Source organism: Neocloeon triangulifer, unplaced genomic scaffold (assembly GCF_031216515.1).
Source record: "Neocloeon triangulifer isolate White Clay Creek 2 clone unplaced genomic scaffold, ASM3121651v1 ptg000003l, whole genome shotgun sequence".
NCBI lineage: Eukaryota > Metazoa > Arthropoda > Insecta > Ephemeroptera > Baetidae > Neocloeon > Neocloeon triangulifer.
In genome coordinates this window covers 9,058,490-9,071,258 of record NW_026775546.1, presented here as the reverse complement: position 1 = coordinate 9,071,258, position 12,769 = coordinate 9,058,490, and the positions used below count along the sequence as shown (strand labels likewise).

The following is a 12,769-nucleotide window of genomic DNA, read 5'->3' as shown; positions in this document are numbered from 1 at the left end:
GCCGCACAAGATTTCTGCTTGAATTTTTCAAAAATAAGAAGAAGAAAATAACATTTGATCCAAAATTTTCATAGTAATTATTCCAACCAAAAGGCAGAAATGACAATAAAAGAACTATAAATTATACATTATCTAAGTTTTTTCATACAACTTACAACATACATTTATATCAATAAAATAATTAATCAAAAATTTTTTTATTTGAATAGAAAGTAAATTTATGAAAAAATTTTAAATGGAAATATTTATAAAAATCACTACATGAATCTATTTAAAATGCCTCAGGCCTCTCTTCTTTAACTTTTGAATACGAAAATTTAACACGCTATCGTGCGTAATCTAAGAATTCTCTGATAAAGTTTGACTGATTGATATACATATATGTATAAATACGTGCGAGTTTGTTGTGCAAGTCACAAGTTTCTAACCACCGATCCAATCACTTTTGTATGAAATGGAGGAAGATCCGTGCATGCACTTTGACATGGGTCACACCATGATGTCTGTAAGTTTCAAATTTTTTCATTTTTCTTTATTCATAAATTTTGAACCTAGACGTCTTTCCATTTTGGTTACTGCGAAAATGTGTTATTCGACACTTGGAAAATCCGAAACGAGGGCAGTTTGGTGGGATCCATGTTTGGAATTATGGCAATGGCAATTTTGTATGAAGGGCTCAAATCTCTCAGGTATTTTTTTGCTTTTTGAAACTGAATATTTTTATTTTTGTCTTTGTCAGGGAGCATCTTTTTTGGAAAGAGAGTTTGAAGAAGGTTGAAAATCTGACGCCAATAAGGTATAGTTTTGTTTTAATCTAATATAAAGCAAAATTGTATTATTATTTTTAATGTTAATTTAGAAAACTGATCTTTGGCTCTCCTCACTTGGTGCAGACTGGTTTACACGTAGTTCAGGTAATGCTGAGCTACTTTCTGATGCTGATCGTGATGTATTACAACGCGTGGCTCTTTATTTCCGTCGTCTGTGGCTCGACAATCGGCTATTACGTTTTCGGCTGGAGAAAACTCAATATGCTGCAGCAGGAATCGTCGCGAGCAAAATGCAATTGCAAGGAAAAAAGCTAAATTGATGAGAGTCATTTGATGATATTGCAGCTTGATCATGCATGATATTATTTTTTTTCCCTGAAAGTATTAATTAATTAAGTCATTCTATTGGTAAATACACCTTGTATATAAAAAACAATATAATTAAAGAATTGAAAAATTGTGTTTTAAATAAATGTTTTAATTTAAAGTCAACGGTAACTGATGCAAAAGCTAGCTACAATTTCTACGTTCAATTAAAAGAGCAAAAATAATAACTTGTAACCACCATGTAAATCGTGGAAAGTTAAATACTACTTCAGTTTGTTTTGTCTCTTGTACTATTTAAAAAGTTTTAAGAGTTTTTGAAATTTTAAATCAAGGATTTCCTCCTTTTTTTCCTTAATATGCCGTCATTATTTTTTACTTATTTATTATTATTTTTTTTTTTTGGTAAAATCTGAAAAATATAATTATGCTTGCAGACTTTTCCATTTTCAACTTGTACCTTTTTAATTAGTCAAGATTCAATAAATTTGCCATTCATCAAACAAAAACATAACTCTTTTTCACTAAAATAATTTATTCCCGTGAATTAAAAAATACAGTGATGATAATAATGGTAATTAAATTATTTCTATAACACACCAACATGTGAAATTCTTTTCTTACTTCCGGTAAACAATTTTAGCATTTTTAGCAGGTAATTATAAAAAAAACATTACGTCAACGTGCAATTAATCAGTTCGCGAATTTTTGTGTAATTTCACAGTAGAGAGAGCTGAAAAATCGTCGAGTGACATTTCCAAGTTTCTCTCTTGTTAAGAAACGTGTGCGGTGGCATATCATTGCAATTCACCAAAATAGGAAGCGGCCTGTGAGAATCAATTACTTGTAGATGAGATCACTGCAAATCGATCGAGTAAAGCAGTCTTGGATGAAAAGAGATCTGCATCGGCCGCTGCTTCCTTCGATATAATTCTCACCGCACGCGACGATCGGTGGCGGCCGGTGCGCGGAAATGAAGAGTGAAATCCTGAGAAGATTTTTGGATTTATTTCGTCCCACTGCAAAAACCGCACTTCATCAATGTTACGTGTATCCATTTCCTTGCAGCTGATAGTAAAAATGCAGAACATCGTTTTATATTCTCACTTGCGAAATATTTTCACTCGCTCAAAGACGAGATTTGATTGTCCGAAACGACCTGGGACGAACAATGCTCTATTTTTTTCTCGCGACTCTATGTGATGTAATTAAATAGAGATTGAATAATGTCGCATTGTTTGGTTTTACAATTTCAGTACAACTGTTTGTGTTTACACTGAGGAGAGTGTGGAGCTAATCTCACTGTTTTTGGTTTCGACCATTTAAAAAAAAGTTAATAAAGATTCCAAGACACACGGTTCTAAAATTTTTTAATATATACCATATTACCATATCTTTTTTTAAATTTTTGCATCTTTTATTGATACAAAAATCTTCTCTTCTTCTGAAAAACTAAATACATGTTTATTTGTTATTTATTCTGAATATTTTTGGAAGTTTATTTTAAATTCTATTATAGTACAACCCATAACCCGGTACAAGTATAGAAATAAAAGTGAAAAAAATCTATGTACTTTATGCTTTAGTTAAATGAAACTTGCATAATTGGTTTTTTGTAGTTTAGGCTGCATTACGGCGAGTAATCGGGTATTTATCGCCTCTTGGTAAATACGCGGTTATGAGTTTCAGTGAGTTGTTCACTAGCACTGTGTGCCTATTTTTCTCCCAACCAATTTTTACACAATTGATTGTACTGACTTGTTTGGAGAAAAATAAATTGAATTAAATTGAAATATTTCAAACTACTTTTTGTTATTTTTCAGCATTGATATATTACATATTATATTAAAAGATTTTGTTTCAATATTTTAAGTAAATTTAAGTTACTGCAAAAAAGAGGTAATTCATATTTTATTATCATTTTTTTTATAATAAAAACCAATTTCCTGTGCGTTTTTCTTCTAATTTCAGGGTCGAGTTGCGAGAATAGCTGAGCATTTATAAACTGGCACTATGTCAATTGAATTCAGGTTTATCTCTTTTTAACGATCTCCTGAACATAAAAGATAGAATCACACCATGCAGTTTGCATCAGTGTTGGCGCGTCAGGTTGCTCTCTTTTTCTCTCGTCGCGACAACAATTAATATAATACCCATCAACGGCCGCGTTTCACAACAAGATTTGCCTTTTCTCTCAATTTCATTAATTGCAGCTGCAATCTTCCCGTGTGCATAACACAAAAATCGTCATCATGTCATAAAAGATGTCCCGGAAGTGGCTTGTCCAAGATTCTCATTCATTATTTTCACCTTTGTTTGTTAGCAGCGAGAGCAGGGAATGAGGTAAAAATTTAATAATTTGTTTTGAATTAACTGAAGTGTGAAGGATCAACAAGAGTGAGTGACTTTTCTCATATGATGAAATGAAGTTCCGTCAATAAACAGCAAATTTTGAAAGTGAAGATGCATATATCCTTTTTCGTTATAAATTTTTGGTCTCTTTTTGGGAAATTTGGTAAATAATAGGAAAAACAAACATGAAAACTAAATTATTTTTTGTCAACAAAAGCTCCTGATATTTTTCTAATTAGGTTATTTGCCCTTAAGAAGTTATTGCAGCTACATTTTGCTGTTATTTTGATAAAGCCAGCAAATTTAGTCTTTTTATTTTCAATATTAGCTGGAAATTTTAACATTTGTGCTCATACAATTTTGAAAGTCCACCTATCATCTTGTAAAGATAAGAAAGTAAAGATAAGTTGATTTATTGAAATGAAGACTAAATTAAAATATATAAAAAAAATTAACGATTTGTCTATATAATTATCCTCTTTTTTAATTTTAGAGTCAACTGTATTGTTAATTAATAGCAGAATTAATTTTAACAACTATTGTTATCAAAAAAATGTTCTCCGTCCTTTATAAAATAATTCTTCTCTTGCAATCAAGGCATCATTCTTCTTGTCTCACTCAATGGAAAGGAAAGCAATGCATTTGAAACGGCGCTGCAACACAGAGGAGTTTGTATTGCAAGAAAAGTAGTAGGGGCCTGCGCTGGAGCTCATTCACCGCGCGCGTTGCGTCTTTCTTTCAGTTAGTTTGTTAGTTAGTCTGAATCAGTGTTCGGTGTCGGACGCATTTCTTACCTTATGTCGGTGCGGCCGGCATGCGTCGCGTGCTCGTGCTGGTGGCCGCCTTTTTCGCGGCCGCGGAAGCCGCCTCCGTGCTGCCCTACGTGATTCTGACGCCCGACTACGGCCCCCAGCGCCGCAACGACGGACCCGAGCCGGACAAAATCATGGTGGCGTGGCCGTCGGGGGTGCGACTGCCCTCCAGGCAAGTGCCCTTAAGGTTCGTGGCCGCCATGGCTGTGCCTGTCAACACGGACCCTCTTCTCACGCAAAAGGAACTGTCCGAAGTTGTCTACTACAGCAGCATGGACCTACGAAAGCTGAACAACACCCGAGGCTCCAAAGATGCGAGGAATCCTCAATCTGGGGTGAGCTTTGTTATAATTTAATTGTGTAATTGTAATACTAACACAAATTAATTTAATTTTACTGTGGTCCAATTTTTATCAAGCGATTTTTGTTCAAATATTTTAATTCGAGTTTTTTTTTATAATAAAAAGTCACTTAAAAAGTTGCAAGCTAATATTTATGAATAACGCTCAAATTTTCAGAGAAGACTAGAAAAATTATTACATTTTATTTTTCTTAAAACATAGCTTTTTGGAAATACTGCTAAAATGGTATAAAAATTTTATGTAAAGGTTGTTTAAAATCTAAAAAATTTTAAATGAGACAGACGCTATTTGCAAAAAATCTACGTTGTCACGTTGAAAAGTCCAATTTTAAATCAAAATAAAGCACTGATTTATTTAGCAAATGATATGGATTGATCTAGTTGGAAGAAACTACAGTTGCAGTAGAATAAAAATTATAATACATTAATAATTATTAAATTCAAGCACTGGTGATTCCGAGGTTGCGTGACGCAAAATGAATGAGAAAAATGTTAATTTTCAAAGAAAGGAGATAATAATGACTGATGACAAAATGACTAAACTTCCATTTAGCTAAATTATATTGTCATTTTTATACGTTTCCTCCACAATAATGGTTCATTCAGAGCCGTTTTGATGGAAACATCACGTTAAATTTTAAAAAGAAAGTGCGGATTTTGCGTTATTCTCTTCTTGTGGCAATGACTTGCACAATGCTAACACACATATTTTTCACAATTGCGCGCGTTGAAGTCTTTTGTCAGCAGCTGACGGGCTTCGCACGGTGAAACAAATAACCCAAAGCACGCCACCTCAACATTAATGCAATAAACGCAAATTTCATTAAGTAATTGACTGCAAATATAATTATATAGCTTTCTAAAAATTGTACTCTTTTTACGGATCCTTTTATATAATTAAAATACTGAGTATAGAAAAAGAATTTGTGAATTTTAGCCGTCGGTGGATCTGGTGGATTTTTATTGTGGTGCTGCTCTCCTCGCCTTAGGGCTCCAATTTCGCTTTCTTTCATTAGAGGATAATAAATGCGTCCAAACGAGAAGGTTTAATGGCGTGTGTTAGGAATATGAATGTGCAAGTAGCAGCCGCTCCGTTTCATGTATATCATTTTACCGACAGAGAAATCCGCACCAACAATTTTATATAATCTGTCGACCAGATCAGCCGGAGAGTTTTCCGCTTGAGCACTTCTTCGCTCGAGTATAAAAATAATATGTTTCACACCAGGACGATTAAAACAATGGCCAGGGCCTTGAACAATTTATAATTCAAGGTGTTTCGATTCGCACTCCGCTGCAACTGTGCCATATTAATTTCGCCGAATGCACCGGCCTAAAAGCGTAACGGTTTTTATGTTCGATAATTTCCAGAATCATTCGAGTCAGTAGGTTAATTAAGAAAAAGTAAATATAATTTTAGATGCGGCTGTTTACTCGATGCGCGGTCTGCTGAACGCGTCAAACTTTTACGATCAGGATGTTTAAATAGCACCGTCATCATAGCCAGCACCATTTATTTATAATATTATACCACAGGCACGCACCGCAGTGGAGATATTCTTTATTAGTTTTCGTGAAAATATTTCATAGAAAATATTCGACAAGCGAATACGTCACGTAGTGAATAGAGAGTAGTCCATTTTTCCAAAAAAATTGCAGTTCCGTTAAGAAAAAACAAGAAGCGCAATAAATCTTGACTTTTACCCATAACTGAAATACATTTATCATGATAAATTTTTTTAATTTTTATGACAAATATCTTAATTTGTAGTAATAATAGTATTTAAAATATAAATCAAACAATTAAATTTATATTTTTTATAATATTTTATTTTTATTTTTTTTTTATTTTAGTACTATTTATTTTATTATTAATAATAATGTGTTCATTTTTGAATATTTAGATTTTTATGAAATTAAGATTTATAAAGCAGAGGTAAAAATTTCATAAAAATCTTTTTAAAATGATCAATATTACAACGCTTATTAACATATTTTACCAAATTTATCTAACTAATAATTTTAGCAGAGTTGCCTTTGAGAGAGTTAATATATGAATTGTTTCCTGCTGTTTATGAGTTAACAATGAAGAGGGAAAATTAATAAAAAATGTGAATTCAGCTAAATTTGTCATTGTTACTAGATTTTGTGTTTGTCGCTATTTTTTAAGGTACCAAAAACTTTAGATGAAGCTTTAAAGTACGAAATTGAATAGAAACAAAAAGGTTTTTTTTACCGTTTTTGCCATTCATTTTTACTTAAAGAAATTCATTTTTAGGGTTATTTAAACTACGGTAATTTTGGCTTATTCAAAATATTATTGATTTTCATTATTATTGTTCATTTATCCACATTGTATTCATTTTTGTCAAATAAGTTTCTAATTTTATTTTCCAGACGGAGTATTACTTGGAGGAAACTGGAGATGACGATGAAGAGGACGACGAGTATTATTACGAAGATACAACAACAAACATCCCCTCGACGGTCACCCCTTTCCCTTTCGTCACAGCATCAAAAACCCTCTTAACTTCAACAGTGGCGCCGACCCCAAAGAGCACCACCATCCCTCCCTCTCCAACCACCCCTCCTACCAGAAGCACCACCCCCCGAATCCGTCCGACCACAGCACCGTTCCTTCCAACCGTGCCCACGGAGGACGTGAGGGAAATCTGGACGACGTCCGCGAGTGCAACTACCGCCGTCCGGAGGGCCTGGACGCCCAACCAGACTGCCCGTCGAGAAGACGAGTGGTCGTTGGAGGCGGAAAGCGTGGCCTACATCGTGGTGGGCACTTGTTGCGGCCTTTCGGTGCTCACTCTGGCCATCGTCCTGCTGGTATTTAAGATGCGTCGGTCGCCCCAACCGCCCCGGACGGAGTCCACGTCGGACGTTTCCTCCGAAAGGTCGGTCGGCGAGTCGTCCCTGCACCTTCCGCAGCGGCTAATCAACCTGATGAATTCTCACTCGCAAAGTGCGTCAACCCACAAGTTGGGTTCGTGGTTCAACGGCCGTCCGACGGCGCTGTCCATCCACGGACAAGGCATGGCCTTCCCCAATACACGCGTCCACAACGCCAGTCTCAATATGGACGCCCCTGAATTTGAGGAATTCCAGGTGGGAAATGACGTGTCGATGGATAGGCCGGACAGCCTGTCCGGGTCACACATCGAGGACGACTCGCTGCAGAGGCGGAACGTGCACGTGGAGGAGTTGTTGGAAGAGTTGGACGAGGCGGGCAGCAGCAGTTCAGCGCACTCGTCGCGCCACAACACGTTTATCTTCTGGTCTTCAAATAGTGACCGGCTCGTATGACTAGACGGGAAGAGTGACGATTTTTTGTGGTGAACAAACATTTAAGAAAACCGGACAGCGCGAAGCCAGTTTTGCTGCAGAGATTTGCTCATTAAAATTCACTGAAAAAAATGCATCTTCCGTTCCGTGAGAAAGTGACAATTTCATCAGTTTCAAAAGAAAGTTACCAAAAATTACAAACAAATTTAATTTTAATTCCTTCTAGATATACCTTTTTTAAATTAACTTATTATTTATGATAATTCAATTCATTGAAAATAAGTCATGGCTAAAGAGAATCAGAAAAGTTATATTCACATATTAAATTAAAATAATAACCCTTTTTATCTTGCTTATCACTTAAAAAAAAAAAATTTTATTTTCTATCTTTGATTTTGTTAAGCAGCGTATATCAGCGCATCAGTTTCTCATTGTTATAGTAAAAGGAAAATATTTTTAATTCCCATTATTATGAAGGACTAATTCAGATTAATCAAGCCAAAAATTGTAAAAAAAAAATTATAAATACGTCATTTTTACTTCTAATTTGGAAATAAGTGTTTTGGTTGCAGTAGAATCTCTTCAATTAATCCAGAAGTTAATCTACTTCCTATAATTGTACATACTTTTAAAATCTGAATTTCTATCATAACTTTGAGAAAATTAGCAACAAAAAAAATAAGGAAACAAAATTAAAATTTATCCTTGGAAAATCATTTGCAGTCGGCGCGTTTATAAAAAAAAATATATGATATGCAAATGAAATCCACACCATAATTACTTCCCAAATACTATGGTCTACAGATATGTTCAACGCAACTTTCATTTATCATGATCTCGTTGACTGCGGTGCAAAAAATTTTAAGCAGATTTATAAACCAGCATATATTTTTTTTTTCTTTAATTTGGGAGAGTTTCACTGTGAAGGCAAAAATTGTGTACACGACTTTTTAGTAATTATTGTATCTGCAACAAAAATTGCAATTCCGCCTTGAGAGTTGTATATATGCGCTTCGTTTGCTTTTAATTACATACCGGCTGACACACGCTTTGCTCTTTATATTTCTCGCAGATAACATCTTTCCCCTTTGTGCGCGACGAGCCAGTTTTTGCGCATCCGTAACTGTTAATGGTATAATAACGCTTCAAGTATTATATTTATTTCGCTCGTCTTTTGAGAATGTACAAACCGGAGCATAAGGCGCGTCTCGATCGTGCACCCAAAAATCACAATCAGCAGGAAAAGTAGAGCGCAAAAGCGTCAAAATTTACTGCTTACAGTTACAAAACCCTAATTTGACTATTCTCCAAACACGCAATCCATCATTTTGATAAAATTTCTTATTATATCATTAACTTTTCAAAGTTTCAATAAGTAGAAAAGCTTAGTAAAATAAAAACTATAATTAACTTTGAAAACGAATCAATTAACTCAAAATTTTTATTTTCATTTAATTAATTTGAATTAAAAAATATCTTTTTTTAATATTTTAAAATACATTATTAGAAAGAATTGCTCTAATATCATGATGAAATGCGCCATGATTAATATATCCACAAAGAGCCTATTTTCTACTTCTTGAATATCTGGAATAAATTCTATTGTTTTTCTGTTTTAACAAGTAAATAAGAATTGTCATTATTACGTATTATTCGTATTAATATTCAAAAAGTTTGCATTGTTTCTTTTCAGTCGTAATCAAATATTTTATTTAAATTTTGTCGCTTTTATTTATTATGATCAAATCAACATAATTTACAAAAACAGTTCCATATCACATTCATAAGTACCACATAAATATTTTTACTGAACACATCTCGTGCATTAGAATTAAACTGTATAATTATTAAAAGTGCCACTGTGTGAGAATATCAGCGTGTGATTTCTCTGATGATGGACGAGTGTATCTGTGATCCTCATAAAGGAGGACGAGTGAAAGGAATCGCAGGCAGACGCGACGTGTTTATAGGACTGCCGAAGAGGAAAGTTGATTATGACGTGTGGTGGCGCGAGCCATAATAATCTGCATAAAAAACGCACGCACATCGACGACATGCATGGATGGACAAAAAGTGAAAAACGATGAGGTTTTGTGAAGAGACTCGTTAACTTTGTGAAAACACGTCGATTTCCATAAATAAATAAAAAATACAATTTTGTGAATATGTAATTGCCACTGTGTGATTTTCTTCTAATGCTTTAAAATCGTGAATTGGCTAACTATTTTGACTTGCTGATTTTTATTTCTCCGAAGCATGAGGAGGATAAGAAATTCGCCGCGTCAGAGTTGGAGGTGCAGGAGATTTCTATTAATTATATGCGTTTAACTGTGAGAAAGAATGCTTCTCTCAATTACAAAACAAATTTCTCTAGTAAGATTACAAGAGAGTGTTCTACTAATAATTTATTCTAAGATCGTGATATATCTGCTTCAAACTGAGTCAATTTGTTATGAGACATTTGAAAATAATAATATTTTGTCTCTACAAAAAATATCTCTAATGGTTGTGTTTTTAAAGACTTTGCAGAAACCGTAATAACTGCGCGCTAGAAAAAATTTCGCGACCAAACTATGCGGGTAAAATACTATTCATTTTACATTTATCAACCATCTTTTTATTAATTCCCGTTACAAATTCATCGCAGCTTTTTATTTGTGCAGCAAAAAATTTTGCGTCTAATGAGTTTAAAAATATAGATTGAAAGCAATTTTTTTAAATGGTCACTTGTCTGTAATTTTTCAGGATTATAGCGTGAGCCCCGCCTGCTCTCCAAGAATAAATCTGCAATAAAATTAATCTTGGCTATAAACAAGCCAAAGCGGCAGACCGGATTAGGCACGTCAATTTCACTAGAATTTGCACTTTCGATTATATAGCAGTGATCGCGTGCAAGTGAGCAAAAAAAATGGTAATTTTTCAGGAGGGCCTGGTTTGATGAGAGTTGACCAATTTTGAAGGCCTGAAGAAAGAAAAGTGAGAGATGAAATTCTTATTTATAATATTATTAATATATATCGTCTCTCATCAGAGAAATTTCCATTTGAGGCGTGTAATTATATAGCAAAAGGTTTTATTTAAGAAACCTCTATAATTTTAAATTCTTGGAGCAATCTATAATTTCTAATCAAATAATTAATGAATATGTCATCCTGGAGATGATTTATTCATTAAATTAAAATATGCATTGATATGCATGGTAAATAAGATTTTTTCAATAAAGCTGTCAAAAGTTTCATCTGAATATTTATTATTTTAATTAGGCTGCGTTTGAAAAATAACATAATATTGCTGAAATTTAGTACATGTAGCTTATTTATATTTCACAATTTTCCAAAAATATATCTCTAACTATGAGAAAAAAAGAAAGGTTTAAAAGGCTGACAAAAATTAAAAAGAAAAATCATAATTTTTGAACAATTGAGAAAAAGAATTATTTCAAAAATTTACATATTTAATAATAAACTTAGGGGCAATGTTCAAGATTAAAAAAATTTGTCTAACCGTTTCCATAATTTTTATTGTTATATGGAGAGAATTCTCAAAAGGAGCATCACTTTTTCTTTTATTTTCTCTGGCGCTTCTTTTCTGACGAGAGTGATGCCACGAAATTTCACATTTTACTTCTTTTGGAGTTAAATTTTTTAAAAAGCGCCGGAACCGCGTGCATAGGACCAATTAATCTTGTCACAGATGCATGAACACGCGTACGGGCGTTAAATAATAACAACAACTGCTCACACCGCTATAATAGCGACGCCTGCTTAATATGTTTAATTCGTGTAATTATTCTGAATTTACCCACGCGCATTTTCCTTTTTATGCTCTGTTTGAGCTTTTTTTGTCTAAATTAGAATTGGTAAAAAGCAACAAGCGCACAATTTATTAGCAATTAAATTCATTAGAATAAATGTAATTAATAATGACATTAAATGAAACATTCAGTGTTTTACTGAAAAAACTCATTATTTCTAAACTTTCACCCACTTAAATTAATTTTAAATTCCTAGTAAATTTTATGTGAAGTTGAGATGTAATAAATTATACTTGTCACATAATGTTTTTTATATATAATTGTATAGAGTACTCAATATTGTTTAATAATGATAATGGGTTAATGGTTAATAATGACTGGCAAATAAGGATTATGAATTAATTAGCAAAGCACTGCTGGGTTTTATCATACAAAATACTTTTAAAAATTTATACACCTTTTTTATTTTAGTATTATGTATTTTATGCTATAAAGCAGAAAACTAAAAATAATCTTTAAAGGCAGGAAACCAAAATTTATAATAGTTTGAGCAATAAGAAAATAATTGAATTGTAAAATAGTTATATAACTTACATAACTTACAATTAAAAAAAGAAATAATGGAATTACAAAATAAAAATTTAATTATCATTATCATTGATAAATTTTCTTTTAAGCAAAAGGAAGTTTTAGAACAAAATCGATGCTTTTTTTAAGGATGCAATGCGCAGGGAAACATTGACCTAGAAATAAGAAATTAAATTTCACGGTTAACAATGATTCTCATAAAATGGCTTATTATGTGATTAATATGTGAGATCGGCGGCACGTATGGTACCGGGGCGAAAGCAGCGAGTATTAAAACGTCAGCCGCGGCGGCGCTCCAATTGAGTGGGAAAGTCTCTATTCATCTTGCACTAATATTGTATCCGTGATGCATTCTGAGAGCCGCCGAGATGATGCACATTTTGGTGAGAGAAAATTATAACACTCGCTCCTATATGTGTGAGTGATAGACTGGTCGAACGTATTGGGATATTTATGGACCAAATTAGGAGAGAAAGATCATGTGGTTGGGAGAGATGGAGTGAAGGAGTTATGG

The 12,769-nt window shown here is 33.5% G+C and overlaps 2 protein-coding genes across 2 annotated transcripts; both read left to right on the top strand.

The window, feature by feature from the left end:
* The first annotated feature begins 363 nt into the window (after positions 1-363).
* On the top strand, positions 364-1,599 carry LOC132192735 (high affinity copper uptake protein 1-like). The gene is made up of 4 exons (XM_059612831.1): positions 364-505; positions 556-689; positions 740-796; positions 860-1,599. The coding sequence occupies exons 1-4, from the start codon at positions 455-457 to the stop codon at positions 1,083-1,085; spliced, it is 468 nt and encodes a 155-aa protein (XP_059468814.1). The 5' UTR covers positions 364-454; the 3' UTR covers positions 1,086-1,599.
* A 2,426-nt stretch (positions 1,600-4,025) lies between these two features.
* Positions 4,026-10,069, top strand: LOC132192414 (uncharacterized). Its single transcript, XM_059612372.1, has 2 exons — positions 4,026-4,593; positions 7,017-10,069. The coding sequence occupies exons 1-2, from the start codon at positions 4,261-4,263 to the stop codon at positions 7,932-7,934; spliced, it is 1,251 nt and encodes a 416-aa protein (XP_059468355.1). The 5' UTR covers positions 4,026-4,260; the 3' UTR covers positions 7,935-10,069.
* Positions 10,070-12,769: the final 2,700 nt, after the last annotated feature.